The sequence below is a fragment of the Onychomys torridus genome, chromosome 7 (assembly GCF_903995425.1).
Source record: "Onychomys torridus chromosome 7, mOncTor1.1, whole genome shotgun sequence".
NCBI classification, from domain to species: domain Eukaryota; kingdom Metazoa; phylum Chordata; class Mammalia; order Rodentia; family Cricetidae; genus Onychomys; species Onychomys torridus.
Genome location: NC_050449.1, coordinates 102,133,020 through 102,159,128, shown reverse-complemented (window position 1 = coordinate 102,159,128; position 26,109 = coordinate 102,133,020). Strand labels below are relative to the sequence as shown.

At 56.1% G+C, this 26,109-nt stretch overlaps 1 protein-coding gene across 7 annotated transcripts; it reads right to left on the bottom strand.

Moving 5' to 3' along the window:
* Window positions 1–324: 324 nt before the first annotated feature.
* On the bottom strand, window positions 325–24,435 carry Plxnb1 (plexin B1). Of its 7 annotated transcripts, none has more exons than XM_036194372.1 (39): window positions 24,245–24,435; window positions 21,129–21,464; window positions 20,633–20,685; window positions 18,802–19,914; window positions 17,937–18,119; window positions 17,420–17,545; window positions 17,194–17,294; window positions 16,778–16,910; window positions 16,331–16,487; window positions 15,946–16,054; window positions 15,759–15,867; window positions 14,677–15,351; window positions 14,389–14,511; window positions 14,098–14,220; window positions 13,641–13,734; window positions 13,381–13,553; window positions 12,909–13,060; window positions 11,572–11,677; window positions 11,115–11,251; window positions 10,703–10,879; window positions 10,402–10,537; window positions 9,957–10,199; window positions 9,234–9,410; window positions 9,010–9,158; window positions 8,143–8,243; window positions 7,839–8,056; window positions 7,548–7,726; window positions 7,350–7,416; window positions 7,026–7,172; window positions 6,177–6,345; window positions 5,786–5,889; window positions 5,629–5,713; window positions 5,242–5,414; window positions 4,967–5,127; window positions 4,733–4,880; window positions 3,633–3,697; window positions 3,423–3,498; window positions 2,474–2,548; window positions 325–1,350 (listed from the first exon to the last, which is right to left on the bottom strand). In XM_036194372.1, the coding sequence occupies exons 4-39, from the start codon at window positions 19,906–19,908 to the stop codon at window positions 1,246–1,248; spliced, it is 6,363 nt and encodes a 2,120-aa protein (XP_036050265.1). In that variant the 5' UTR covers window positions 19,909–19,914; window positions 20,633–20,685; window positions 21,129–21,464; window positions 24,245–24,435; the 3' UTR covers window positions 325–1,245. The 7 variants fall into 7 exon arrangements, with proteins under 7 accessions (XP_036050265.1, XP_036050266.1, XP_036050267.1 ...); XM_036194373.1 differs by having other exon boundaries at window positions 21,393–21,464; XM_036194374.1 differs by having other exon boundaries at window positions 21,397–21,464.
* Between the last annotated feature and the right edge of the window lie 1,674 nt (window positions 24,436–26,109).

Here is a 26,109-nt window from a genome sequence, read left to right as displayed (position 1 = left end):
CTTGGAATTAATTGTATCGGCCCATCTCTTCAAACCCTAGGAAAGACCCCAGAGGTGGCAGGATCACTGGTTGTACACCATAAGAAGGCGGGGGTGGGGGACGCTCTCTGAGCACATTAAGGCTCTCATCTAGTGAGGCCTAGAATATTCTCCACCTCTAGCTCTACTGACCCAGGCAGTCACAGGAAACCTTGGTACAGTGGTCCTGAAGTTCACCTGCAGCTTCAAACAGGAAAGTACCACGCAAGGGGGCCACTACCCAGGCAGGTGGTTGGCTTTGAGCCCCAGAAACAGGGCCAAGGACAAGGACCCTTGAGACCCACAGTGTCTGCAGTCACCTTTAATGAGGCCACACTTTCCCAATTCCTTCCAAATCAAGGAACATGAATGGAGAAGTCAGTACAACCTGCAAACAAGGTGGACCCCTTGAAGATGGAGAACCTGCTCTCCCCACCAGGCCCCAGATCTCCGAGTCCTATTGTGCTTCAGGGTCTCCTTTCCAGTAAGCAGAGCCTGCCAGCCTGCAGTGTACGGCCTTTCCTAGGGGTCAGGAGACCCTTCAGAACGTGACTGTGCCCATGTCCCCAACAGCTGCCAGGCAGCAGAAGGGCCGGAGAGTCCACTTGTCGGAGTCCACACCATGTGTTATCCTTTAATGAAGCGCTGCATCTCAGCGGGCCACTGCTCTCCCTCCCCACCAGCCACCTGAAGACAGGGTGGGCCTCAGGCACTGTTCCTGCTTAGGCAGCAGCAGCAGCCTAGAAAGGCCTCCCCCGCCCCCCCCAGGCCTTGAAACTGGCAACAGGGAACAAGGACAGAGGAAGCTAAACTGAGGTCAAGGAGGATGGATGAGGAGGACAGGAAGTGGGAGACTCTCTTCCTTCCTTTGCGATTCCTCATGGGATGTAGGCCAGTGCTCAAGAACAGGATAGTCTCCCCAGGGGCCCAGAAGCCCTACCAGACATTCTCTGGAAATGCTAAATCCCCAGCTCCCTGCAGGCTGGCGTCACCCAGGAAGTATGTCACAGAGTCACCAGGCTTGGGGCAGGCCTGGCACTACCCACTGAGCCACTAGGTCCCAGGCCTACAAGGTGGGTCCAACGGGGCTGAAGCCAGTGGGAGACTGGGAGGCACCTTTCATTAAACTCCTCTTGTCAGTCACTACAGGCATCTACGAAGGTAGCCTCTCTCTTCCAGGGCTGCCCAGGAGGTGCTGAGACACAGCAGGCCAGGACTCCCTGGTCCCTATAGATCCGTGACCTTGTTTTCCACAGCAGCCGCAATCTGCTGGAGCCGGTAGCCCAGCTGCATCTTCTGGGCGGTGCCATCCTCCTCCAGGGCTGTGATGATCTGAAAGGCAGAAGCAACAATCAGGGGAGACATCTCTGGACCCCACGATCACCGCAGGCAGACTACACAGGCCTAAAGGCCGGAGCATAGTCTGGGGTAAGCACAGAGAAACCCAGTGAATCACATCACTTACTGTCAGGGTGAATGAACATTGAACAAAGTCACCATGGGTTGCTTTTCTAGAGTTTGTTGTTTTTGAGACAGGGTCTCAGTACGGCCTTACATAAACTTCCTGCCTCTCTGGAGAGTGCTGAGAATACATACAGTCATGCACATCACACAGAGATGGTAAAGAACAGGCAGTTAAAGACTGACATACTTTACTCCTTAGCATTCTTTCCTTGCCCAGCTCATTTTGTGTGGAAGCCAGCCTCACACACACGCTGGCCTTCTCACAAGGGCTGCCGTAACCATCCCCGCTGCTCCGCCTGCCAGCTCAGGGCATTTCATGATTCTGTGTGCCAAGACCAGGAGGTACAGTATGCGACAGGTAGGCAAGTGTACAACCAGAGAACCACAAATGGGGCTGCCTCCCTCTCACTGTAATGGGCGAGACTACATCACCTCTGCTGGCACTCACATGACACTGAAGGACACATGTATCATTTAGCAGTTACCAGGCCACTAGGCTGTGGGCCATCATAGAGGTTCCTGTAGTCTCAACAGTGACAGGCACGTCACTGGTGCCACATGAATGTAATTCTACTAGGCACTCCTAGAATGACTAACAGGTACTTCGAACAACAGGCCCGGTCAAGAGAGGGCCCAGAAAACAGCCCCTTCTCGCCCGCTGTGTTGTACCTCACTCATTCATCCTTTGGTTCATGAAGCCCAGCCCAATCCATACCCTGAGAAGTGGTAATATCCAGGACAAAGCCAACCCTGGAATCCTCAAGGGATGGCAACTAGGTGGTTTCCCAGCACATGCCACACACCATCCCTAGATCCTGGCAGACTCTCTAGGTACCCATAAACACTACCACCATGCCTGGAAGCCCTACTGCAGACCCAGGATGGGGAATTGTGGGGACAAGGAGAGCAGAGCCAACATCACTGAACAAGCCTACGGAACCCCTACTCGGCTCCCCAAGAGCCTTGCAGTCAGGGCCCGGGCTGTACTCACCTGGTCGTAGTATTTGTTGATATACTTATAGAGTTCATGCAGAGCCACTCGGGCCCCAAGGTCACCAGAGTAGTTCTAGGGAAGGGGGCAAATACAAGAGAGATGAGAAGGAAGTGGGGGAGAGGCCCAGGACCCCAGAGAATGGGCCCTGTGGTGGGAAGCAGAGCCTCTCTATAGGGCAGGGACCCAAGGCAAGGCATGGCTACAGCTCAGGACAGGCTGAGGCCAAAGATCTCCATGATAGGAAGAAATTCCAGGACTAGTTTCAGCAGGTCTGAGTCTCCTCTGGAACCCTGCCTGCCTCTTCCAGGCAAGGCTATAGCTGGATATTCCTCCCATTCATTCTAAGTGACCACGGGGCCATGGACTGGCTGGGAACTCAGTGTAATTTTGCTCTGATCTTACTCAAATGTTTCCTGTGGCCAATCCAAGGCCTTCCATGGAGACATCAGACCTTCAGTCTCCTTTTCTGGACAGCAGCCTTAGAAACTCATGGAGCTCTTAGGGTGACCACATGTAGAAGCATACCCCCATGAAGGGCTTGACACAGCTATACCCCAAAAACATAGCTGCTGATGGTAATGTGGGTGTCTTTATAACCACTTAAGGAACACTGTCCATAGTTTCTAAAGTTCTCAAGTGGGTGCTGAGGATGCCACATGGTAGCAGAACAGTGGATAGTACAGCAGGTAGACTCCAAAGGCCTAAGCTGAATCCCACCCACTCTACAGACCCTAAGCAGGGCTGTAGCTACACAAGTACCTAGCTAGATGAGACAGGTGACAGAGATCACAATGGGTGCCCTGCTTACTGAGATGCTAGGAGGGCTGGCCTTTTGCAGTAACATTGGAACACCCTGTCCATATGGTGACAGGATGTGTGTCCTCTCCCAGTCAGATCACAGAGGTCCAGAGGTAATAAGTGGAAACGTATGAAGGAGAAGACTTACCCGGGACAGCTCCGCGAGGACTGAGTTCATCTCTTGGTCACTGGCCGGGACGGCCTGTCTGATGTCTGTATAGTATCTGCCAGAAAGCCAGGGACAGCAGATGCTAAATAAGCAAAGCCCACTTCCTTGGTCCCACCAGGGCGTCCCTAGGGCCTCAGCTGCACACACACCCCAACGCCTCTCCAGACCCACGCCTTCCCTCCCCAGTACCTTTCTACCATCTGTTTGTAACGGGGAATATCCCGAGCATACAGAAGCTTGTTGATGGGAGAATCCTGGACACCAGGGGGAGGGTAGCAGGGAAGGAAGGAAGAGTCAAAGTTCAACAGGTGATCAGCATCATCACTGTTTTATAACTAAGCAACCCACATCCCAGGACCCTCCCAACAAACCAGGACCATTGGTCACCCTAGCCTACTCCTTGGGTTTTTTTCTTTTTCTTTTTCTGTTGTGCATGCATGTGTGGAGTCAGAAGACAATTTGTAGGAACTGGTTCTCTTTTTACACCATGTGGGTCCCAGAGGACCCATATGTCAGGAGACTCTGGGCTTTGACTCCACCTTTCTTGCCATGCTCACACCCCTCCCTGCACACTGCTGGCTCTTCCCTGGACTCTTTCTTTCAAACCATTGACAAAAGACAACACCCCAAGAAACCAAATCTGCCAGGCATCCTGGCGGATTGCTCTAGGATTGGAGAATCCATGCCTCCACCAGAGACTACTGGTGACCCCTGGCAACTCCTCAGGCTCACCCCCAAACCTGAGCTCACCACAGTCTGGGGCCTGGGAGACTGGCCTCACCCTTCAATATCCCATACTTTCAATCCACACCTGTACCTTTGCTGGCTTGAGCTCGCCACTGGACCACAGGATAGCCCACCTACACGTAACTGCCAGGATGTTTTGCCAAATCACACTAGTCCCTGTCCCCAAGCCTCCTGTGGCCACCCATTTGCCCGAATGGAAACCCTCATCCAGTGGCGCTGGTTACGTATGACTATGCTGTCAGTCTGTCACCACACTCCACCCCAACCATAGGAGGCTACACCTACTACCATCTGAGCTGACACAGGTGCCCTATGCCCTTCCCTCCTGGCCAATCCCTTGACTGATCCTGGCCACCTTCTAGAGAGACGTTGGGATGAAGCCTGGTGTGGAAATGCCTTAAGTTAATGGCTGCCCCTAACCATCTTTTCCTTGCCAGCTATGGGAAGAGCCTGAAGCTCTCTGCACCCAACACTGTCCACACCCACTTGGGCCACCTCGGTGACCCCATCCTCCCTTGTCACATCCCCCTGAGCCTGCTCACCCTGCCCAGTTTGTGGTCGGCCAGGGTGCAGGCATCCATGAAGGTCTGGGCGATGACGAGAAGCACCGCGTCCATGTTATCAGATGTCTGCACATCGAACACGAACTGTGGGTTTTTGATGATGTTGATCCAGAACCTCAGTGGCAGGCTGCAGATGGGGGAGAAGGGGGTCAATAACCATGCTGGGGAGGCAGGAGACCCCCACATAGGTCCTGAGCCCTGCTCTTCCCACACCTGTTGGTCTTCCAGATATGGATGGTATCCTGATCGGAGATGCCATGCTGCTGGGCCTGTTCATCCAGCAAGTCAAAGAAGTACTTCACAGCCAGCGGCACGGGGCGGCTAGTGCTAAGGATCACCTGGAACAGGTCATCCACAAACTTCTGCAGTGTGCCCTGTGGGGAGAAAAGGAATTGGAGAGCCCAGTTAGGAAGGATATATCTTAGCAGCAGCCGCTCCCTTGTACAAGCCCCACACCGCCCTCATGTTCCCTGGGTAACCCAGCCCACCTTCATGGACAGCAGGCGCGTCAGGTAGATCTCAGGAATGGCCTTGGCTCGCTCACGTTCCCCACCCCGAAGGCTGCCCCTCCTCGGCCTGGGAGGCTCCGGCTCCTCACTTGGCTTTACCAGGTGCCAGGCCCGGATGCCCCCCTCATCTACATCCTCCAGCATTGGGGTCCCTGTGCCAAGATGTAAGAGTTTGGGTGCCCCCCCCCCCACACAGGCTGCTGCCACCTCTCAGGAACTCATGTACAGGACTGAGAGCACCTGGCTGAGGCTCCTCTGAGAAGACAGAGGCACTGGCCCTTCCTCAGTCCAAAGGACCTTCCCTCGCCACCCAGGACCAGGCAACAAAGTGCAGAAAACCACAATGAGGAGGAGGTGGGTACTCACGTTCTCCAGGGATGTAATCCTGGTTTTCCCTGAGAACGTGCTTTGTAAGGCAGGGGACTAGGGCCACCGTTGCTCCATCTGGGACCTGCTAACCACAGCTGGTGATCCTCCCATCAGGCTTAGTCCCCCTATCCAGCCCTAGCCTCACCCCTCCCACCTTGTAATGCTGCAGGGTGTTTAGACGCCTCCACAGACCCTGGATCTCAGAAGTGACATCCTCATCAGAAAGGATGAGGTGCCCGGCCACTCCAGACCGCCATTCTACAAGGACAAGAGAGGACCGGCTTCAGGGCTTCCAGAGTCCTCTTTCTGCCATGCAGCCCATCTCATCCTAGGAGACAAGGCCCTTCCACCTGGAGGGAGCCTCACCCACCCTCCCCACAGAGCTGGAGCAGAACCCTCTCCAGGTGAAAGGTCATCTGGTAATGTTCAAGCCAGCTTTTGTAGCAACTTCCAACATCCCACCTGTCCTCACAGGACCAATTTTGGGCCAGCTCAGGCCTAACACTATCTTAGGGTCCCCAAGCCACCCTGCTTCTGATCCTCACCAACATCCAAGGTTCGAGAGTCTGGCCGCTGGGCAAGAGGCACTCCCTTATAAAGCTGGTCTAGCATCTTCTCCTTGGCCTGAGAGATGGTGTCACAGTCCAGGACTTTCACAGGTATACCCTGGGCCTCTCCTGCCCCAGGCCCCACAGCCAGAAGAGCATTCAAGGTCTACACAAGAAATGTGAGTGATTTTAGGACTGGTTCCACATGCAGAATGACCAAGACACAGGTCCAGGGCAGGGCTTGAAAAGGGTACAGTCTCGGAGCCCAGCCCGGTACCAAGCAGTCCATAACACTTCACCCATCTTCCCCTCTCCCCGCCCCTATGCAAATGCTCATGGGGTGAATGGGAGAATCCCCAATGAGCACATAACCCTCCTTCATGCCTGAGGCAGTCAGCACAAGCCAGAACTGCCCCTGCAATCTGATGGAGAAGCTGCTGAGCGGAGTCTAGCCGGGACCTCCACAGGAACCCGTGTGAGTGACAGGGAAGGTCCAGGCAGGTCTGCCTGCCAAGTGGCTACTGGCTTAGGAGACAAGACTGCATCCTGGTGAGATGGCAAGAAAGAAACCTTGCCTCAGCATGGATCTGTGCTTCCCTCCTAAGTCAGGGACCCTCTGAGACTCCCATCCCAATGCTACCATGCTAGGGCGGTAGCTCAGTGCTGGAAGAACACTTGTAGCATGCGGGAGGTCATGTGTTCCTACCATAATAAATGACTAAATGGCCTCTCCAGCAGGCAGCCAGAGGTCACATAGGCTCTATACCCAGGGAGAGACACCAGAAGCCCGTGGAAACTGATGGTGCAGACCAGACACAGGTACACCTGCCCAGAGCACAGCCTCACCAGGGGGCGGTATTCCACATCCTCTCTGAGCAGGCGGTTGTCATTCAGGGTGTATTTGGCTTTGCCAGTCACACTGTCCACGGGGCCCTTGTCCACTTGATGCTTAATCCCTCGAAAGAGCATGTAGAGAGGCTCTCCTACAGAGTCCTGTCAAAGTGCGGTCAGTCAGGGCCTCTGGCAAGAGGCCAGAGTACACGGGGCATGTTGTTGGGCGAGGTCTTGCCTCTGGCATTAGTGGGCAAGCTACATGGACTGCTGGAGATTTAGTGCTAAGGGCTCTAAGGGCCCGACTCTCCCTAGTGGAGAGCCATTGCCCTTCCTCACCCTCACAAAGGTGTAGAGGCAGATGGACATCCAGTTGGTGAGCAGCTTCTCCACCACAGTCTCTGTCCTGAGATGGCAACCAAGAGAAGACCAGGGTCAGCAGGGGGCTACAGCGCTCTATTCCACAGACCCCCGCAAAACCCAAGACCCTGGCTCTACCCCTGGCTACAGCTGTCCTACACCCCGACAGCCACACACCTGCGCAGCATCAGCTTGGGGTTCTTGGCCACATATTGGGCTACCAGGTCACTGAGCAGAGTACGGAGGATGTCAGTGAAGTATTCAAGTTTCCCGTGAAGTGCGACAGTGAGCAGAGATGCCACATAAGCACGGTCCCGAGCAGAGAAGGTACGCTGACTCTCCAGTGTGTGGATGAACTGAGGTCAGGGAGAGCATGGGGATGAGGGGTGGGTTCAGAAACGGACAGTGCAGACTAGGCCAGTCCAGTGAGGGGCAAGAAGGGGTGGGGAGGCCTGGCTGGGAGTGCACCTTGGTGAGGAAGAGCTTGCTGTTAAGCAGGTTGGAGAGCTGCCCCAGGCCTTGTTCCACAGTAGGTCGCCTGCCGTCGGGCACACCGAGGTCCCTGTGCAAGGGTGATTCCCGGTGCCCAGGGAAGAAGACCCTCTCCGCATACACCTTGTAGTCAAGGAAGGGAATGCCGCTGCCAAGGAGGTCACTGGTGAGATCAGTCATCTCGGTCATGAGGTCTGTCAGGCAGAGGAATGTCAGTGCAACCCGTGAGCAGAGCAGCCTTGGGCAGAGCCCTGCAGGCTACTCCCACTTGCAGCCTCACCTGTAAACTCCTTCTTACAGCGGTCCCGCACACTGCTCTCCAGATTCTCCAGCTGGATCTGCACTTTCTTATAGTCCCTCAGGGCCTGCTTGCTCTTCCTCCTACTCAGCACCAAGGGCAGGAGGGAAAGAGCAGTGCTTGCTGGGCTGGACCTGGCTCAGGCCTGCTTAACTCTACTCCAGGCCGACCCCCTTCGAACAGGACCCCGAACAATTCACCCTGTCCCATTCCCATCAACGCACATCTACCCCTCACTCCTGTCCCCAGCAAACTCTGACTATGTCATACAGGGCCCCTTAGCTATCTTTACAAACACAGGTTTGTTAGAACTCAGCTATAACCAACGGTTTCTGTATTGTTCATGGCTGTTCCTATGCCTGAGGGCAGAACAGAGAGAGGATTGTGGGAGACCACTATGCCTGTTGCAGCCAGAGGTCTGATCCTTCCTGTCACATATTTGCAGAGTGGAGAGATGGCTCAGTGGTTAAGAGCACTGGCTTCTCTTCCAGAGGTCCTAGGTTCAATTCCCAGCACCCACATGGCAGCTCACAACTGTCTGTAGCTCCAGTTCCAGGGGATTTGACACCCTCACACAAACGCACATGCAGGAAAAACACCAATGCCCATAAAAATAAAAATAAATAAATCTTAAAAAAATATGCCAGGCAGTCCTGGTGCATGCCTTAATCCCAGCACTCGGGAGGCAGAGGCAGGTGGATCTCTGTGAGTCTGAGGCCCCAGCCTGGTCTACACAGCGAGTTCCAGGACACACAGGGCTACAAAACAATTTTTTGCAGACCCCTGCTCTAGTCTCTCCCTTCTCTGTCCAGCCACATTTCCCTGCCTGCCATAACTGGCTACACCTACCTGTATACGAGGACAATGATAATGACACCCAGAGCCAGGAGAGATGTGCCCACTCCCAGGCCCACTTGGGCCGCCACAGGAAAAGCCACGGGGTTCTCGCCATCATACTGCACATGACCCAAGGAGAAGCGGAGGTTCCCCATCTGTACCTGTGTGGGAAGCTACCTGTGAGCCAGGCCCCAGACACCATGCTGCCCAGTCCTGCCCAGGTCCTGCCCGCTGACCGTGAACTCAGGCAAAGCGTCTGGTGCCTCCTGGATGGAATGGTGCTCCGGCAGGGGCTGCCCCACAGGGGGTTCACAGTACAGGTGGTGCCGAGTTAGTGTCTTCACTACACAGGGCCCGTTTCCTATCATGGCCACCACCTCCTCCTTAGACATGGCAAGGTCCAGATTCTCCCCCTGGAACAGTGGGTCACTGACTGGTTACTCAGAACACCTGCCTCCTGGAGCCCACGGTCAGAGATGTCCTTTAGACTGCTCACCACAACCTCCTCTGTGCTTCCTTCCTTTCTTCTCACGGCTGAAACTCTGCAGAGCCTAAAACCATTCCCCACACCCTAGGCAGATCACCAACTCTTGAGTTACCCACAGCTAGGTGATGACGGATCTCTGACTCTGGCCTGTCCAAGTGCCCACACACTACTTACCATGTGTGTCACAACACACAGCTAGTGTCATCCATGTAAGCCCAGTTGCCAAATGATGATCAGCCAGTCACCTAATGTGTACCACACTACCCAATTACTAACAAGACAAACCAATTACTTAATCGAACACAGATACCTTGGTGGAGTATAGGGACCCAGGCCACCCATCAAATCCCTGCCAGGACCTAGGCTGGCACCTCTGCTGTACCAACCCCCTTCAGGGCCTGCTCTTTCAACCCTGACCTCTCCAGCATACACATACTGTTCTCCTACCAAAGAGCGTGAGAAGTTAGATTACCTCCACAGAGAACACACTCCCTGGCTTGTGCCGGAATGGTGTGGTGGGATCCTCTGGGTTGAGGGAACGCAAAGTGGGGTCAGGTTCATAGGAGAAGGGTGTGGAGCTCAGTGTAGCAAAGTCAAAGACCATGTTGTCCAGGATAAACTCCACCTGGACCCAGGGCTCCTCTGGCGGGCCCGGGAGAGCAGGTGTGCGGCACATGATAAGATGGGAGGAGTTCACAAGACATGGCTCCTCAAACTGGAGACGAAGATGAGAGCAGATCAACCAAGGTACCTCAGGAGATGGACGGCTGAGCAGAGGTGGAAAGCATCTCCTTTGGTACCCACTACCCCACGGCTGCCCACAGACTGTGGTATGGGTGAGGGGAGAGATGGCCAGCCTGGTGTAGGCAGGGGCGGCTCACGGGCATGCTCTGTGATGATGTTCCAGAATAACGTACTTTCTCAGGGGCCACATGATGCCTCTGTCCAAGACCCTGGCCAGGCTGAAGCATTTTTGGGACCACAGTCACTCGGATTCTGGGTGTCTGCACCACATCCAGATTCTGGCCTCGGACCCATATCTCACGTCCTCCACTGAAACACAGCCGGGGAGCTACTCATGACTTTCACAAACCCGGACCCAAAGCACAGACCAGTCCCAAACCCAAACTTCATGTCAACAGCCCCCATTCCAGAACCCCATCCGCCCCACTGTGAGGGGAACTATAAACACTTTGCACACGTGCTTTGGCCCCACACCTGAAGAAGCTCTTGGTGGGGCCCACAGAGGTGACGTTGGGATCCCACGTGTACTCGAATTGACCATGCTGCAACCTCCGCTCAGTGGTCCCGAACCAAACGGCCACGGGAAGCGCAGCCGGCTCGGGGTACGGGCTGGTCTCACAGCACAGCTGCTCAGGCTGCTGATCCAGTAGCCTGGGGTGGGGGTAGAAGATAGGCCAGATCCAGGAGCCAGCGCCCTGCTCCCAAACTGGCTCACTCTGCTTCCTCGCCAACCGTGGTCTCCATCAGGTAGGTAGCCCTGGCTTTTGTGGGGCTGGCCCGAACTTTCATGTGGGGCAGACTTGACCCATGCCACACTGGCTTTTCCCACCACCCCATCTCCTCCCTGGAGCACATGGATTTTGTAGAACAAGGAAGCAGCCCTTACAAGTGGCAAGGCTGGTCACCAACCACTACACGGATGTCCTCTAGGCGCCCAGTCAGGAGCTTAGAACCATGAAGGGTGAGGCGGGTGCCTCCGGCTCTAGGGCCACGGCCTGGGGAGATGGAGTGTACTTTTGGATCCTGTGGGAGGAGGAGAAAGGGGAGGGGTAGACAAAGTCAGGCCAAGGTAGAGGCCAGGGGCACCTCTGACAAACAAGGCAGCCTCAGGGGTGAAGGCAAAACCAAATGGGCGGGGTTGGGGATTTAGCTCAGTGGTAGAGTGCTTGCCTAGCAAGCACAAGGCCCTGGGTTCGATCCTTAGCTCCAAAACAAACAAACAAACAAAAAACACCAAACAAACAAAAAACAAAACAAAACAAAACAAAAACACCAAATGGGCTGAGACACCCACAGAGGGCGAGGCCTACTGGCAGCTGGGGGGTGGCTTAGCAGTCAGGCACCTGATAGGCAAAGTTGAACTCTGAGACACCATGTCCTCTTCCAGGTACCTCTACTGCCACAGCGCCAGTCACTTCCTCCCTGCTGGTCCCAGTGATGCACACAAGACTGAGGGCACAAGACAGACAGGGGATAGCAGGCCACACAGACGTTCCCTCTAAGTGACCTGGCAGATCTCCTTCCTGCCACGGCCAGGTGGTCTGACGTGCCCATCCCCCACAAGGTGGGCCAGCATCCCCTCTAGCTTTGGAGGGAGTACCTTGTGGCACACTAGCAAGCCTTGTCATCAGAGAAGTCCTATTCCTGGTCTAGTCACTTAGGTATACCCTCCAACAAGGAGGAGTGCATCTCTCTGATGTGAGAAGCATTTACAAAGAAGCCCTGGAGAGCTGACTGCAGTGGGCAGCTAAGTGGGTAAGAGGGCTCACCAGCCACCTCAAACCCCCACCATCACCCTGTGGTCAGCAACCTCTTGCAGAGTGATGCAAACTTGACCTGATCTTGAACACAAGGTCCCTGAAAGCCTCTAGTCAGGACTCAGGGCAGATGTGAGCAGTTGCAGAATGCTGGTTCTTAGCCAGAAAACAGAAGCCCGGGGCACATTAACTTCCAGAATATTAAGCCTACGGTGGCTAACCTTGTCACGGTCACCACACACCCTAGCAAAACAGAGCAAGTGGTGTGAACTAGCCAGGGAGGCTCCAGCCATAATACATTTTACACTCATAAATCACTCCATAAATCACCTAAGTTTGATGTTTCTAGAATTATTAATAGTCTAGAGGCTCTGGAGGTTCTTAGTTACCAAACATCTGGAAGAAAGTGCATGCTTCTGCAGAGTGACTCCTAAAACAGAAATTATGGGGCTCCGCAACAGTTCCTCTGAGGGTGCAGTGAAGAGGTCACCCTGACACTCTGCCAGGTTTGGGCCCTGTTGCTCATGGGTATCTCCTGGAGAATGTTCCATATTCACCACAGGAGCCCCTCCCGAGCCTTGCCAGGGTTAGGTTTTGGAGAAGTGCTGGGGAGAAGGCTGCTGAGGAACCTGCTACAGGGATTTCCAAGGCCACTAGAAGAGTCAAGAAGTACATCTTAGCAGAGTTCCGTAAGCTCCAGACAGTAACTCTGCCCAACAGACTAGAATCTCCAAGCAGCCCAAGCCAGGGACCTACAGCAGGTGTGCAGAGGAAGACAGAGTCCCAGGCCTCTGGTAGGTCAGCACTGAGACACTGACACCATAATTAAAGATGGGAGAGCGTCACGCAGACAGAGGAGGGAGGCCCTGGAGAGGAAGCCATTTAGCCACACTGCCCTTTCGTGTTGGGTCCAACCAGCTCACCTACTGGAGACCTCGTATTTCTCAGTATCAACAGCACAGGGCACTCCAGCTACTCTGACCATGTCCAGCACATCCTGTACTTGTTGGCCCAGGTTGGAGCCCCTAATGGTGACACGGGTGCCTCCATCTACAGGTCCAGTCAGTGGCTCCACCTGTTCCAGGACAAGAACATTTTGACTTTTTTTGTTTGTTGGTTTTTCAAGACAGGGTTTCTCTGTGTAGCTTTGCACCTTTCCTGGAACTCACGCTGTAGACCAGGCCGGCCTCGAACTCACAGAGATCTGCCTGCCTCTGCCTCCCGAGTGCTGGGATTAAAGGTGTGCACCACCACCGCCCGTGTTTTGACTTTTTTGTCAACCTCTGTGGCCTGAGGCAGCCCAGCTTCCTATTTTGAGTCCTGTGTATCCATGACACAGACAACTCCCCTCCAAGGGCAGCAGTAAGAGGGAGGCATGCCAGCATTCCAACATACCGAGTGAATGAGAGGTGCAGGGCACTGAGTGGCCACAGTCTCAGCCTCGTGACAGGCTTCACGGGCCACACAACGAGGATGCTCCCCCTCACACCACACGCAGTTGTACTGAGGCATGGCAGTTCGGCAGCGGCTGCAGTCCCCATGTCCCACGGAGCAGTCATACAGCCTCACTAGAGACAGCAGGAGTGGAATGTGGTGGGGAGGCCCAGTGGAGCCCTGATACCGCCATCCTGCCCTGTGGTCCCTAGGCAACTTACCGTACAGCCCATCAGCACTGTCCACACGCAGACCACCAGCCCAACGCAGGAACAGCCCCACCTGGAGTTCTGGCTGCAACGCTGTATAGCTGAACTGGAAAAATGGGAGAGAAGTCAGAGCCTAGAGTTTGGGCCAGGCCTGGGGAGGGCGTGGCTTAGGAAAAGACCAAAATGACTAGTTATGGGAGCAGTGTTGGAGGTCAGAATTGGAATTCTGGGATCCCAGGGTTAAAGGGCAGGAGATTAGCAATGGAACTAAAATACAGAACCCCCTGGGATATCAACTTAAGAGGTGACTGGGATCTGGGGACCTCGTGAGGTATATGGCACAGTTGGGGGTGTCCATCTGTTTTCCAGTGTCAAAGCTTGGGCTGTGACAAGTACTCCAACTAGCTGAAGTTACCAGCCAGCCTGTGGCCAGTGCATCCATGCCCCCCCAGGCTCCTGTGATCTGCACCTGGTGTTGCTGGCACTTGATGTAGCACCAGGTGTCTGGAGGTGGCTCACACTCAACCTGGGCCTCGACTGCCACCTCAAGGCCCTCCAGCTCCATCACACATTCGCTGTTCTTTGGGCCATCCTGGAGGCAGAGGACATGCTGTGTTTCAGGTGGCTTTAGAAGCTAGGCCCTGCCCTGGACCAGCCCAAGTTGGGAGAGAAAGCTGAGGCTGCCGATGCCGGTTCCCTGTTTTAGAAGACTTGGTCAGCAGTCTGGAGGGAAAGGTGTTAGCCGGACCGGCAAACACACCTGGAAGAACCACAGATTCCGGCCTCGAAGCTGGATCTCTCGCTCCACGTGGACTGGTATCAGCAAGGAGCCTTGGACATTCTCCACACAGGGGCAGGAGTTCACCCTCTGACTCATCTCTCCCTGCAGGCACCAAGAGTGAGGCAGTCTGCGGCTCCCACCCTACCCACCTTAGCCCTCTCCAATGGCCACCCTCTGTCCCCACCCCCCCCAGACCAGAACCAGAGGGTGAGCATGGCTGCATCTCCCCATCCCCTCCCGAGGCCTCCTTCCTGGGCTGGACCTCACCAGCTCCCAGAGCCCGGGGGTGTCGTACTGGTAGTCGAGGCTGGACAGCAGGATGAGGGGGGCCGGAGAGCCCTCGTGCTCTGCTGAGTCGCCATCACCTGAGAGCAGTGTGGAAGTGGAGAAGGCGGGTGTGTCACCCCCCGGCCACTCATCCACCTCGGGCAGCTCGCTGCCTTCTTTCACGAGCCAATCCAGAACAGGCTTCATGGAGCCAGTGGCCCCTGGGAAAGTGGTGGCAGGGGCAGTGTCGGGGGGCTGGTCCAGAGCCACCATGGAAGGCAGGGCCTCGGGGCCAGGCTCTGCAGGGGACATGGTGGCTTCATCTGAGGGGAATGGGTAGGGGGCTGAGAGGTCCTCAGGTTTGGTCACTGCTCCCAAGTCAGTAGGGGCAGGGACAGTGGTCCCAGGTGTGGTGGGGAGCTCAGGAAGGAGGGGCTTCTCATGGAGAGGTGACTCTGTGGAGGTAGGGGAAAGTATGGGGCCAGGACCTGCCCACGGGCCCCAGAGACTGAGCCGGGAAGGCCTGGCCCCAGGTAGGATATCTGAGACTATGGAGGGTGCCGCAGGCTCCACTGGGAAGGTGTTGGGAGTAGGGGTGACCGTGGCTTTGGGGACTGTGGGTGGGAAGGGGGTGAGTACATCCCTTGCAGGAGGAACTAGGGGGAGAAGTGGGCTCTGGGGGGAGCCAAGAAAGACAGGAAGGGCCACTCAGCAGGCAGGTGCAGGAGCAGGCAGGCAAGGGTATGTTAAGAGGGAAGAAGACCAAGGAAAAGAGAGACAAAAACATCCCATTAATTCTCTAAAGCAGGAACACAGAGGCCAGGCTCCAGGGGTCTGTGCTGAGCTAGGGAACCAAAGCCACGCCTCTTGCCTCTCGGCTTAAATGTCCTCTCCCAAAACGGAATGGACAAGCAGCCATTCTCCAGGGAGTCTGTCACACAAAGCAGACAGACTGTCTGGGGTGCTCAGACAGAGCTTCACAGGAGGCTGGCAGGCGCACAGACCCCAGGCCATTAGAGAACCTCACCCTGGGGAGCCATCAGCCCTACCCCCAACACGCCTCATCCTGGAGTCCCACTCACCTGTTGGCTTGCCACCATAGGCCCAGCGCCACACGAGGCCTTGTGTGTGCACAGGTGCTGCCACACACACCAGTTACACCCCCAGCGGCTGCTCACACAGGCCCGGCACCTGCACATAGTGCAGTCATGGAATGGAGGTTGAAAGAAGGGAGCCCAGTACTGGGGACGGACAAGGTAAGGAACTCACGGTGCAGACGGGAAAAACTGAGTAACTGCCATGCAGTCATAGAACAAGAGGGAGGTGTTGGCGATCACCACGGCACCAAACCTGAGCTCCACATTCACAGAGATATGATCTGCACATGGGGGAGAAAGCCAGAAATGAAGAGTGGGGAGGGCATGGGGTCCATACAGATGAGGCTGGCACCCCAAATAGAGACAGGAATTAGGGCCAGAGAACAAAGTCCACAGGACATAGCGTGGACACTGTGGGGGTACTGGAGCCAGTAAATGGACTCCGAGCATGACCAGGGTTATGTCTGGATTTACCTCTCATCCCAACAAAACCCCCTAGAGCAAAATGGAAGCAGGATGGGCTCCCAGGTCCGGGGCTGGCCCCTTCTCTCACCCACCGGCTCCTCTCTGCAGCATCGGAGCCTCACTAGGGTCTGGGGAGGGGCACATCACACCAGAACCAGTCAGCAGAGCAGGACTCTGATGCTCTCCAAAGTAGCAGGAATACGATTCCCCTGGCCAAAGAGACGGCAGGCCTGGCACCGACAGGAAAACCTACCGAGAAAGCCAGGGGGCACGCTCGGGGACCTCTGGGTGGTAGACCAAGGACTCTCATTTAAGGGACACCAACTACAGGCTGGCACTAGCATCCTGTAGCCCTTGAGCCCTCACAACACCCTCTGACCTTGATTGTAACAGAGAAATCCAAGGCCCACGAGAAGTGGCTGAGCAAGGCCATGTGGCAGCAAGGCCATGTGGCGTTTGATGCAACGACATAAAAATCCAAGGTCTCTACCCATCCCCAGAGCTCTCCCCATGGGGCCCCACCTACTCTGGGCATTTACCTCCCTCGTCTCCTCCCGACTGATGTTGGCAGGGCTCAGGGCCACCACTCGAAGACAGCCCAGTTCCGACTGGAAGCTCCACAGCCACTGCTCTGGGCCCTGGCCCCTTGAGCACTCTGAGCGGCGACTGCATCTAAGAAGAACCAACATGTAACTGGGACCCTCAAGCAGCCACCAAGAATTCACAAAGAAAATACATCTTTAGTCCTGAGGCCCTGGTCCCAGCCCTCACGTTGGGTTGATACCAGGCTCTTGTGTCTGCTATGGCAGGGAACCGAAGCCCTGAGTGGGGATGAAGAGACGGGTGGGCTATCCAGAGGTGAGAGGTTGAAAGTCGATGGGCAAGGGTCAAGCATCTTGTATAAAGCAGTTTCAGAGGCAGCACAAGCCCAGGTCGGGAGTTGTGGAGCACTAACCTGCCCAGGAGCACGCACCAGCCACAATAAGGGTCTCTGTGGGCCAGGCAAGAGTCACAGTCCAGACGCTGAGCACAAGGGGCCACAGGAACCTTCACAAGCTGTGACAGCAAAGAGGACCTGAGGCTGGCAATCCAAAAACCAGTGGCTCACCCACATATGGGTCCCTGTACCTGCCCAGAGACCCCTCCCAGCAGTCACCCCCTAGCCTGTGTCCAGGACTTACAGTAGTCTGGGTCGCTACATACAGATGCTCAAAGGTACCATCAAAGGTAAGGTCTCTGCTCACAGCAGACCCCGGCTGGATGCTCTGCTTAGAGTATGGGACGACACTTCCAGGGCCTAAGTAGACCTAAGACGAAAGACCACAAGGTCTGGCACCAAGCCCCAAGCCCCAAACCACAAACTCCAAACTTTCCTCCCCTAAGAACTGACACAATTTATGAATAAGTTTTCTCTTTGAGCAGGTGTGGTGGTGCACGCCTTTAGTCCCAGCACTCTGGAGGCAGAGACAGGCAGATTTCTGTGAGCTTGAGAACAGCTTGGTTTACATTGTGAGTTCCAGGCAAGACAGGTTATTGCAACCAGCCTTGGGTAGGGTGTTATGTGTACGCAGGGAGAATCCTAGGTAAATACCACCCAACCCTGGGAGGGGCAGCACAGACAGAGCTGGGGCAAGGATGGGAGGCAGGTAGTATGTCACACGTCACACATCCCAGCCTCAGTACTTCCCAAGAACATACCCTATGCAACTGTCCTTGACTGTCACCCAGGAAAGCAATGGTGTGTCTATCCTCCACGGTGACTGCCACAGCTGTTACTTGAACCCCTGGCAGCTCCAGAATTGGTGTGGCTTCCAACGGGACACAGCTGACCATGGGACTGGGTGTGTGGTCTGAGCCACAGGGAAAAGCTTCCGGGGTGTCCTAGAGGCAGCAAAAGGCATCACGGAGACCCTGCCTGGGCAACCGCCTGGACAGCCTTCTCCTAGGCCCCAATCTCTGCTAGGCCTCCCTGACAGTCCCGCCCTGGGCAGCACATTCTTCCAGACCCAGCCTTAGTTTTACCTCGGTGACTTCCATCCTCCAGTTTCTAGTGGTTCCTTCCACTTTTCATCCTGATCCTCCCTCGTGGCCCCCAACTTCTGCCTTCCCTTCCTGGAAGCCACTTCCTCCAGCTGCTGTACCCAACGCCTCTTCCTGAGCCATGTCCTAAAGCTCTCACAGCTTGGCTCAATTCCCGGCACACTGGCCTGGGCTCAGAGAGCAGTTTCTCCATCCTTATCCTCCCTAGGCTATAGCCACACAACTCTTTACCTTTGCTTTTGCTCCAGAACTTAAAACAAGAGTGCTCATTCCAACCTTCACCCTCAGCCTCCAGCCCAAACAGCCTCAGCCGACCTCTCCAGTCACTTCTTAAGCACCTGACTCAAGCAAAGCCCCCCCCCCCCATTGCTCCTTGTCACCTGCCTCGGCCACTGCAATAAGGCAGTCTTCCTGCTTGGGCCTAAAAGGACATACCTAGCAGCTAGCATGAGAACCACTCCTCCCCCCAACAGCTCCCTCAGCCTTTCTGAGTAGGTGCTTGGTGACCAGCGCTTGGACTCACCACGGGAAGCTGTGCACAGTCAGAGAGGACATCATACGCAATGCCAGCCACCTTGGTCCCATTCTCAGTACGGCCTTCCCGGGTGTAACAGGCGTCTCGAGTATAATTAGCAAGCTGGTCTACCTCATCCAGGGGGAAGGCGCAGAGCACAGAGGTTCCAGATGCCCCAGTAGATGCTGACAGGGGCCAGTCCACAGTGGGAGGAGCCACCGAGGAGAAGGCTGCAAAGAGCACTTCCCCAGGGGCCACCTCCTGGGATGGGGCGACCGCTGCAGCATGGATCCAGCCATAGCGGCTACCCTGGCAGGCCAGGGGCAGCTCCACGTAAGAGTAGTAATGCTGGTCCTGAAGGCACACTCGGGACACATAGGCACGGAAAGCTCTAGAAGGGGCCTTCAGGTCTCGCCGCAGGAACAGGAAATAGGCACTGGCCCCACGTACAAAGGCACTCACAAAGTGGTGGCTGTACTCAGAGAGGCGGCCCACAGCTAGCTTGGCCGTCTCTTCATAAGAGAAGGCCGCTTGGGGGTCCAGTGGTCGCAGGGCCCGGGTTGTAATGGGAGGGATGCCGCCGCTTACACCCTTGCTGGTGTACCCCCGCCCCACAAACAGGAGGGGCTCCCCTGCCAACCCCTGGGCAACTAGCCCCACTGTGCTAACTGCAGGGTCATTTGCAGCCACATACTGGGTGTCCCCAGGCCGCTCTGGCCGTAGCAGCAGCTGGCCGATCTGTCCCAGGCTCCGAAGCTCACAGATGCCCTGATGTACACTCCCACACACCACCAGAGCCTCTGGGCTCACCAGGAGCAGCTGGTTGGGGTTGTTAGTAGGCTGGGCTTGGGGACATTCATCAGGTATCACAGGTGGCAGACAATCTAGGCTATCATTCACAGGGCCTGTGGACACCACGGCTTCTAGCTGCAACTCAGGGTTCAACTGGAACAGGAAGTTGGTGGCCCCTACATAAAGGGTACCTGAGGTGGGGTCTCTTGCCAAGTGTTGTAGATGTGTGCCATTGGCAGTAAAAGCAGCTGGCAGAGGGGACTGGAGGGTGAGGACACACCCGGCCCAGAGCACCTGAAGAAGAGCTGGGCCGAGGACAGGCATGGTCACCTGGCAGAGAGAAAAGCTAGGTGAGGCTCACATGGCCAGGAGGATACTCGGGAATTACTGATAAGGGATAGGACTGTGGCTATCAAGATGCTCCTCCTAACCTGGGCTACTCAGAGATTCCCAGTATTCACTAGGCTGAGATGCCCGGGGTGATCCCAGGACTACACACTTACTGAGGCAGAAACAGAAGACACTGTCCTTGGAAAACTCAACACTACCCCTTCTCTGTAGACACTATGCTCTCAGACCTGCACCTACCCATACTCCACCCTAGCTCCACACTCGGTCTCCTCGTTCCTTCTAGACCCTGCTCTCTGATTCAAGTGCCTGAAGATGTCTCTGAGGAGGGAGAGGGATGATGAGTTCTTATAGAACACCAGCATGTCATTAACAATGCAAGAACTGGATGCAGAGATGGGTGTGATGATGATCCTACTACTTTGGAGGCAGAGGCAAGTGGTTCTCTGTCCGTTTGAGACCAGTCTGGTCTATATAGTGAGTTCCAGGACAGACCCCGTCTCAATACAACAACAAAAGAAATGAATGAAAAAGAATCTGGATGAAGGGCCTTTCAGGCCAGGAGTCCAAAAGGGTGATAACCAATAGGCTATAGGCTATGCTGGGACTCGTGGGGGCTGGAGGACAGCGCCCCACCTTGGGGAGTCCTGAGTAGCAGTGACAGTCACACTGTCCCCTATTAGGGTAAGGTCTGGCTCACCTGGCAGGGCTGGCTGGATCAGGAGATAACAGCATGACCTGAGCAGGAGTCACCTAGCCAGTGGGGGAAAGCAGAGAATGAAGCTGGGGGCTGGGCTGCAGGCATGTGGGAGCCCTGGACTCTCCTCCCCACTCCCCACTCCCCAGTCCGCTGGTAGAGCCCAGCCCAGCCTGGCCCTCAGCCACCAAACACATTCCACAGAGGACGCCTCCTCAGAGCCCACACAGGGAGGGGGAGGACAGCAGAGCCAGGCACCCGAGGGGCCTGGGAAAGGTCAACTAGAAAGGCGCCCCATGGCCATCTGGGCGCAGTCAGGCCCCCGGCACTGAGGTCTCTTCTCAACACTTCCCATCCCACCCTCTGCTTTAACTCTGCTCTGTCAAGGCGCCCAGCTATACACCACTCACTCAAACCAGGGGCTACCCTAACCCAAATGGGCACCAGCACACCAGCAGGTACACACTCACACACACTAAGATATATGCATACCACCTACCCTGATGCATACATCTCCACAGACTCAGGAGCACTTGCACATACAGATAAACACATGGTGATGCATGCAGATATGACCTATGCACACAGTAAACACACACAAACATTAAACACACCACACAGGACACATGCAACTATATTCAGACACCACATGAGAACAGTCATACAAAACTCTGCCCCCTACAGACACTGCATTGACACATCATACCTACCCACCAGAGACATACACATCACCCACATTAGACACCCGCACATACAGACTCACGCACACTTCCCTGGTTCCAGCACTAAGTCCTAGAAAGCTGTGGAAGGCAGGCCGTCTCCTGGAATTTTCTCCCTGCAGGTTGTAGAACCCAGAGCGCAGTGTAAGTGGTAGGCTGGGTATTCTGAGGAAGTGACCATGCCTGCTGTGCCCTGCAACCCGAGTCCAACCCTAGGACCTCCCCAGACTTTCAGTGCCTCTTTTCCCACTTTGCAGGCCCTGGCTGAGGCCCCTAAATCCCAGACCTAAGTAACTATGGCAACACTACCTTTCCCAAACTCCACTGGTCCTCAAGCAGGAACACAAAGTTTGGTTAGGTTATGGGACAAACCATCCTACATTGAGAAACTTTCCCTCCTTACCTGTGCCCAGGCCACATTGCCCAGCCCCTCCCACCACCTAGCTGCCAGGCTGTCTATGCAGAATGTTCCCCAAGTTCCCTTTCTTGTGCCTGGATTGGCCCATACTATCAGAGGCCTCAGCAGGGCGCTCCTGAGGTTGCCCTATCACAAGCAGAGCTGGGCACAAGGCTAAGAGGAAGGTCCAGCAGCCTGGTGGGAGCAAGGACACTGTGGTCACAGCCCAGTGGGAGCAGGGGGCCATGGCCACAGTCTGGCTGGGCACCGCTCCCAAAATAGCTTGGGGGTTTCCATTTTTAGTGTGCAGAGAACAGGGCAGCTCTATGGGAGTGGGAACAAGGCTGCCTCTGTTTGCTACCCAAAGGGGTGGGGGGGAAGAGGCAGCAGGGAAAAGCAGCCAGAAGCCCAGGACTGCAGCAAGGCCAGGCTACTAAAGAGCACCCCCCCCCCACCTTGTTTCCGAGGGATAGAGAGACCAAGTTTCCTCCCCTGGAAAGGAAGAAGCCACCTCTTAGATGGCTATTGCCCAACCCTCCTACCACCTCAGGCCACAGATGCGCCTCGGGCACAGGGTCCCATAGTGAGACCATTGGCTGTTTCATTAGCTTATAAATATTTGCTCAGAGCCTACAGCATGCCAAAGTTTCTCAGCCCTCAAGGGGCAGTAACAAAACCACTCCCCAAACTGAAATTACAATTGTGTTGAAGAGAACATACAGAGCAAGGGCTCGGAAGAGCTCAGCACACAGGTCAGAGGTTAACCCACTCTGAGGAACTACGTCAATCGGGCCTGCATACCATGCGCAGGAGCAGGACAAAGGGGAGTGACATTTTTCTCCTACATGCTAGCAGACAGATTTCACTTGAGCTACATGCCACAGAGGCATCCATAGTCCCCCCAATCTACAGGGACCTCACTGGATTGTCTTTACACAAAAATGGAGTGTCCACACTCCTCAAGCTTTTGGGAGACCCTAGGGCTGGAGAGACAAAGGTCAGGCCCCTCTCATTCCTGCCCAAACTCAAACTTGGTCTACTCCTCCCTGCCATCACAAGGGCTGTTCCCTCGGCCTGGAATGCCCACTCCCTCTCTTTCCCATTACCTCCCACGCCCAGCCATCACCTCCCTGGGGAGCCTTCCTAGGCTTCCCAGACTCCTAGGAGGTGACCCTGTGTGGTAGATGAAATGGACACACCTTCCTTGGGCTTTGTGCCCCAGTTTTCCCACTGGTGGGAGGGGAGGCAGGGCTGCTCTGGCCAGTAAATGTGGTAGTGGACCTGGCATGAGCGGCCCCCAAGACCATTTTCTTCCATTGCACCCGCCCACCCTGGACAAGGCGGAGAGTTCCCACTTTTAATTAAGAGGCCCCAGCAACCGGCAACCCCAACGAAGAGCAGGTGTTCCCTACATGGTGAATGCGCCCCCCATTTTACTGCCAAGGAAATCCAGCCAGTGGGAGGTAATACGGAGCTTACACACTGCTTTCCAAGCCTTTGGCCTCTCAAAAGACTAGGAATTGGCCCAGTTTTATTAATGATCAGACGAGAGCAGACTGAAAACACTTCTTTGGAGCCAAGCCTCACGTCCCGAACTTGTACTGCCAGCGTCTCCTCCCTACTCCCCACATCTCAGGCTCTGTCCAGGCTCACAGCCAAAGTCTAACTCTGCCTGTGCCCAGGCCTGCCCCACAGGCCTCTTCAGAGCCCACACTCCCTGAAACCCTTCAGCGGGGCCAAAGGCTGCCTGAATTCTGCAAAGGGCAAGCACCACCTGACCCCCTCCTGCAGCCTGCTCTCACTAACCAAGAGGGCTCACAAATTCAGCCCATCCGCACCTGCACGTGTACCTTGCCTGGGAGCTGGGAAACTAGCCTTCCCTTTCTGAGTCCCCGTCCCAGTAGCCACTTAAAGGGGAGAGTTACTCATTGACAGTGAAATGGTGAGCACTGCACGCCTGCTTTCTGGATGTTGTGTGGGGGAGAGGGGAGCCATTATTTACCAGACACCCGCCATAAATTAAGGCGCTCATCAAGCACACGCCGGGTACGTCGGTACCAAGACTATCAGAAGGCTCGTGGTCCTCCTTTGTCAGCCTCAGCCTGAAGGGTCTGTCATCCTATGGGGGAGCCTCCACTTCCCTGCTTCGACTCATCCTCAGCCCTCCTCCCTCCACCGCGCCCCGGGACAAAGACCCCACCAGTGGCCCTGGGAGGGCGGGGAAGGGGCCGGCCGGTCCCGACAGCGGCGGTGGCGGCAGCGAGGAGGGGGCGCGGAGGAGCAGCTCCACCTCCTCTGTCTCCCAATCGCGTTACAGGCGGTGCCGCCAGAGTTTGCCTTCGCGCGCACGAGCGTGGTCCCGACTCCCTGGACCGAAGCCGCCCACCACTCCACTCGGGCTGCCGGTGCCCAGCGGGACCGAGGCCTCGGGTCGTTCCACCTGGGTGCGCGCGGCTTTCGCCCCGGCCCCGCCTTCCCAGCCCAAGCCCCGCAACTCACCGCCCAACCTGCCTGCGGGATGCGCGCGGCGAGGCGTCCGCGGGCAGCTCCGGGCTCGCTCGGGATCTGCGCGCGGCGACCTTCCCTCCCCCCGGAGGTGGGTCTGGCGGAGCCGCAGCTGTTACCCGGAGACCGAGGGGCGGAAAACTGCGCCCGCTGCCCGCCCCTCCCGCCGCGGCGCTGCCACCGCTGGGAACAAAGGAGACAAAGCCGCGTCGGCCGGCCCGAGCTCCGCTCCTTCCACCCTCCCCTCCCGTCGGGCCGCCCTCCCCCCGCGCGCCGCCCGGGTCAGGCCGGAAGCAGCCGGGAGAGCGGGGTGCGCTGCCCCAGCCCCCCGGGACCCCGCATTCCGGGCCCGCGGGACCCGAGTTTGTGAAGGGCCTAGGGGATGATCAGCCCCTCTCGTTAAGTGGGGGTTGTTGCACCCCGGCGGTAGCCATGGCTACGCGGACGTGTGGGGTGAGGAGCCTAGCCCGGAGCGTGGGCGGTCCGCCCCGCCCAGCGGGGCCTCACCTGCGCGGCTCAGGACCAGCCGCTAGCCCCACTCCCCGAACGCAGGAGGCCGCGGCCATGGTTGCTTGCCTTCCTCCTGGGTGTAGCGATACAGCCCCGGAGCTTCGCCCGGCCACAGTTCGATGGGACTCGTGGCCCTCACCTGCCCGGCCTGTTCTCTAACCATCTTCACTACCTCCAACGCGCCTCTCCCAGCGCCCCGAGCGCCCTGTTTCCCTCCTAGTTCTGGCGCTAGTGGCCATCCTTCCCCAACTTTCTTCACCTGAACTCCTAGGCGCCAGCTTTCTCCTCTTCTCACCTGGCCCGGCCCACCTTTCCTTCACCCAGGACTCCGCAACCCCCAACCTCTCCTTCCGGTCCCCACCCCTAGCTGTTTGAGGAGAGCCCGGGCTTTGGACTTAGTTTGCGCCATCACTAAGCCTTTGTAACCTGACACCCCTCCCCCGACCTATTTGCTCACCCACAAGTGGGGGTGATACCACCCATAGCTGGGCTCTGAAAGCAGGGCACACTGGCTGCGTGGTGCGTTAAGTGGGGTCTCCCTTCCTTTCCTCCAAGGCCTGTACCTTGAGCCATCCAGAAATCAGAAGCCTTGAGCAAGTCTGGACTCCCTCCTTGGAAAACACCTGGGTCTTCCTGGGCAGGAAACCTTATGCAGAGGTCCTCTCCCCGAGGCGCATTGCCTACGCAATCTGTAAGCCAGCACCTGACCCGTCCTGAGGGCTTTTGGAGGTTTTTAGCTCAAGGCCATCGGCACAACATCCCGAAAGGCAAAATCTGCCATATATACAGAAGCCTCTAAGGTTAGAGGGCTCTCCAGCAGGGAAGCCTTACATAGGAGGTTGTACTCGGAGCTGATGCCACACTCCTGTTCCACTGCCATCTCAAGGGTGGGGTTGGGGGCTGTGCTGGCTTGTTTGATGTCAACTTGACCAAGCTTGAGTTAGCTGACAGAAGGGAACCTCAACTGAGAAAAATCCCTCCATATAAGATGGTGCTGTAGGGCACTTTCTTAATTAGTGATTGATGGGGGACGGCCCAGCCCATTGCGGGTGGAGCCACCCCTAGGTAGGTGGTCCTGCTTTCTCTGAGAAAGCAGGCTTATTCAGATAAGCCATGAGGAGCAGGCCAGTAAGCAGCACCCTCCATGGCCTCTGCATCAGCTCCTGCCTCCAGGTTCCGGGCGCTGTTTGAGTTCCTGTTCTGACTTCTGTCATGATGAACATAAGGCAGATAACCCTTTCCTCCCCAACTTGCTTTCGGTCATGATGTTTCATCACAGCAATAGAGACTGACTAAGACAGGGTCCTTCCACTCATCTTCCTGGTTTCCAAAATATCCTTCCCCTGGGT

Bases quoted from the DNA above. Each gene is read 5' to 3' on its own strand.
- Plxnb1 (XM_036194372.1), bottom strand. From the start codon at position 19,908: ATGCCTGTCCTCGGCCCAGCTCTTCTTCAGGTGCTCTGGGCCGGGTGT. The intron at 8,244-9,009 runs GTAGGTGTAGCC...GGTGCTGAGTAG, and splicing joins ATCATTGTCCTCGTATACAG to GAGGAAGAGCAAGCAGGCCC. The intron at 1,351-2,473 runs GTGAGTACAGCC...TCTGCCTTTCAG, and splicing joins TCAACAAATACTACGACCAG to ATCATCACAGCCCTGGAGGA.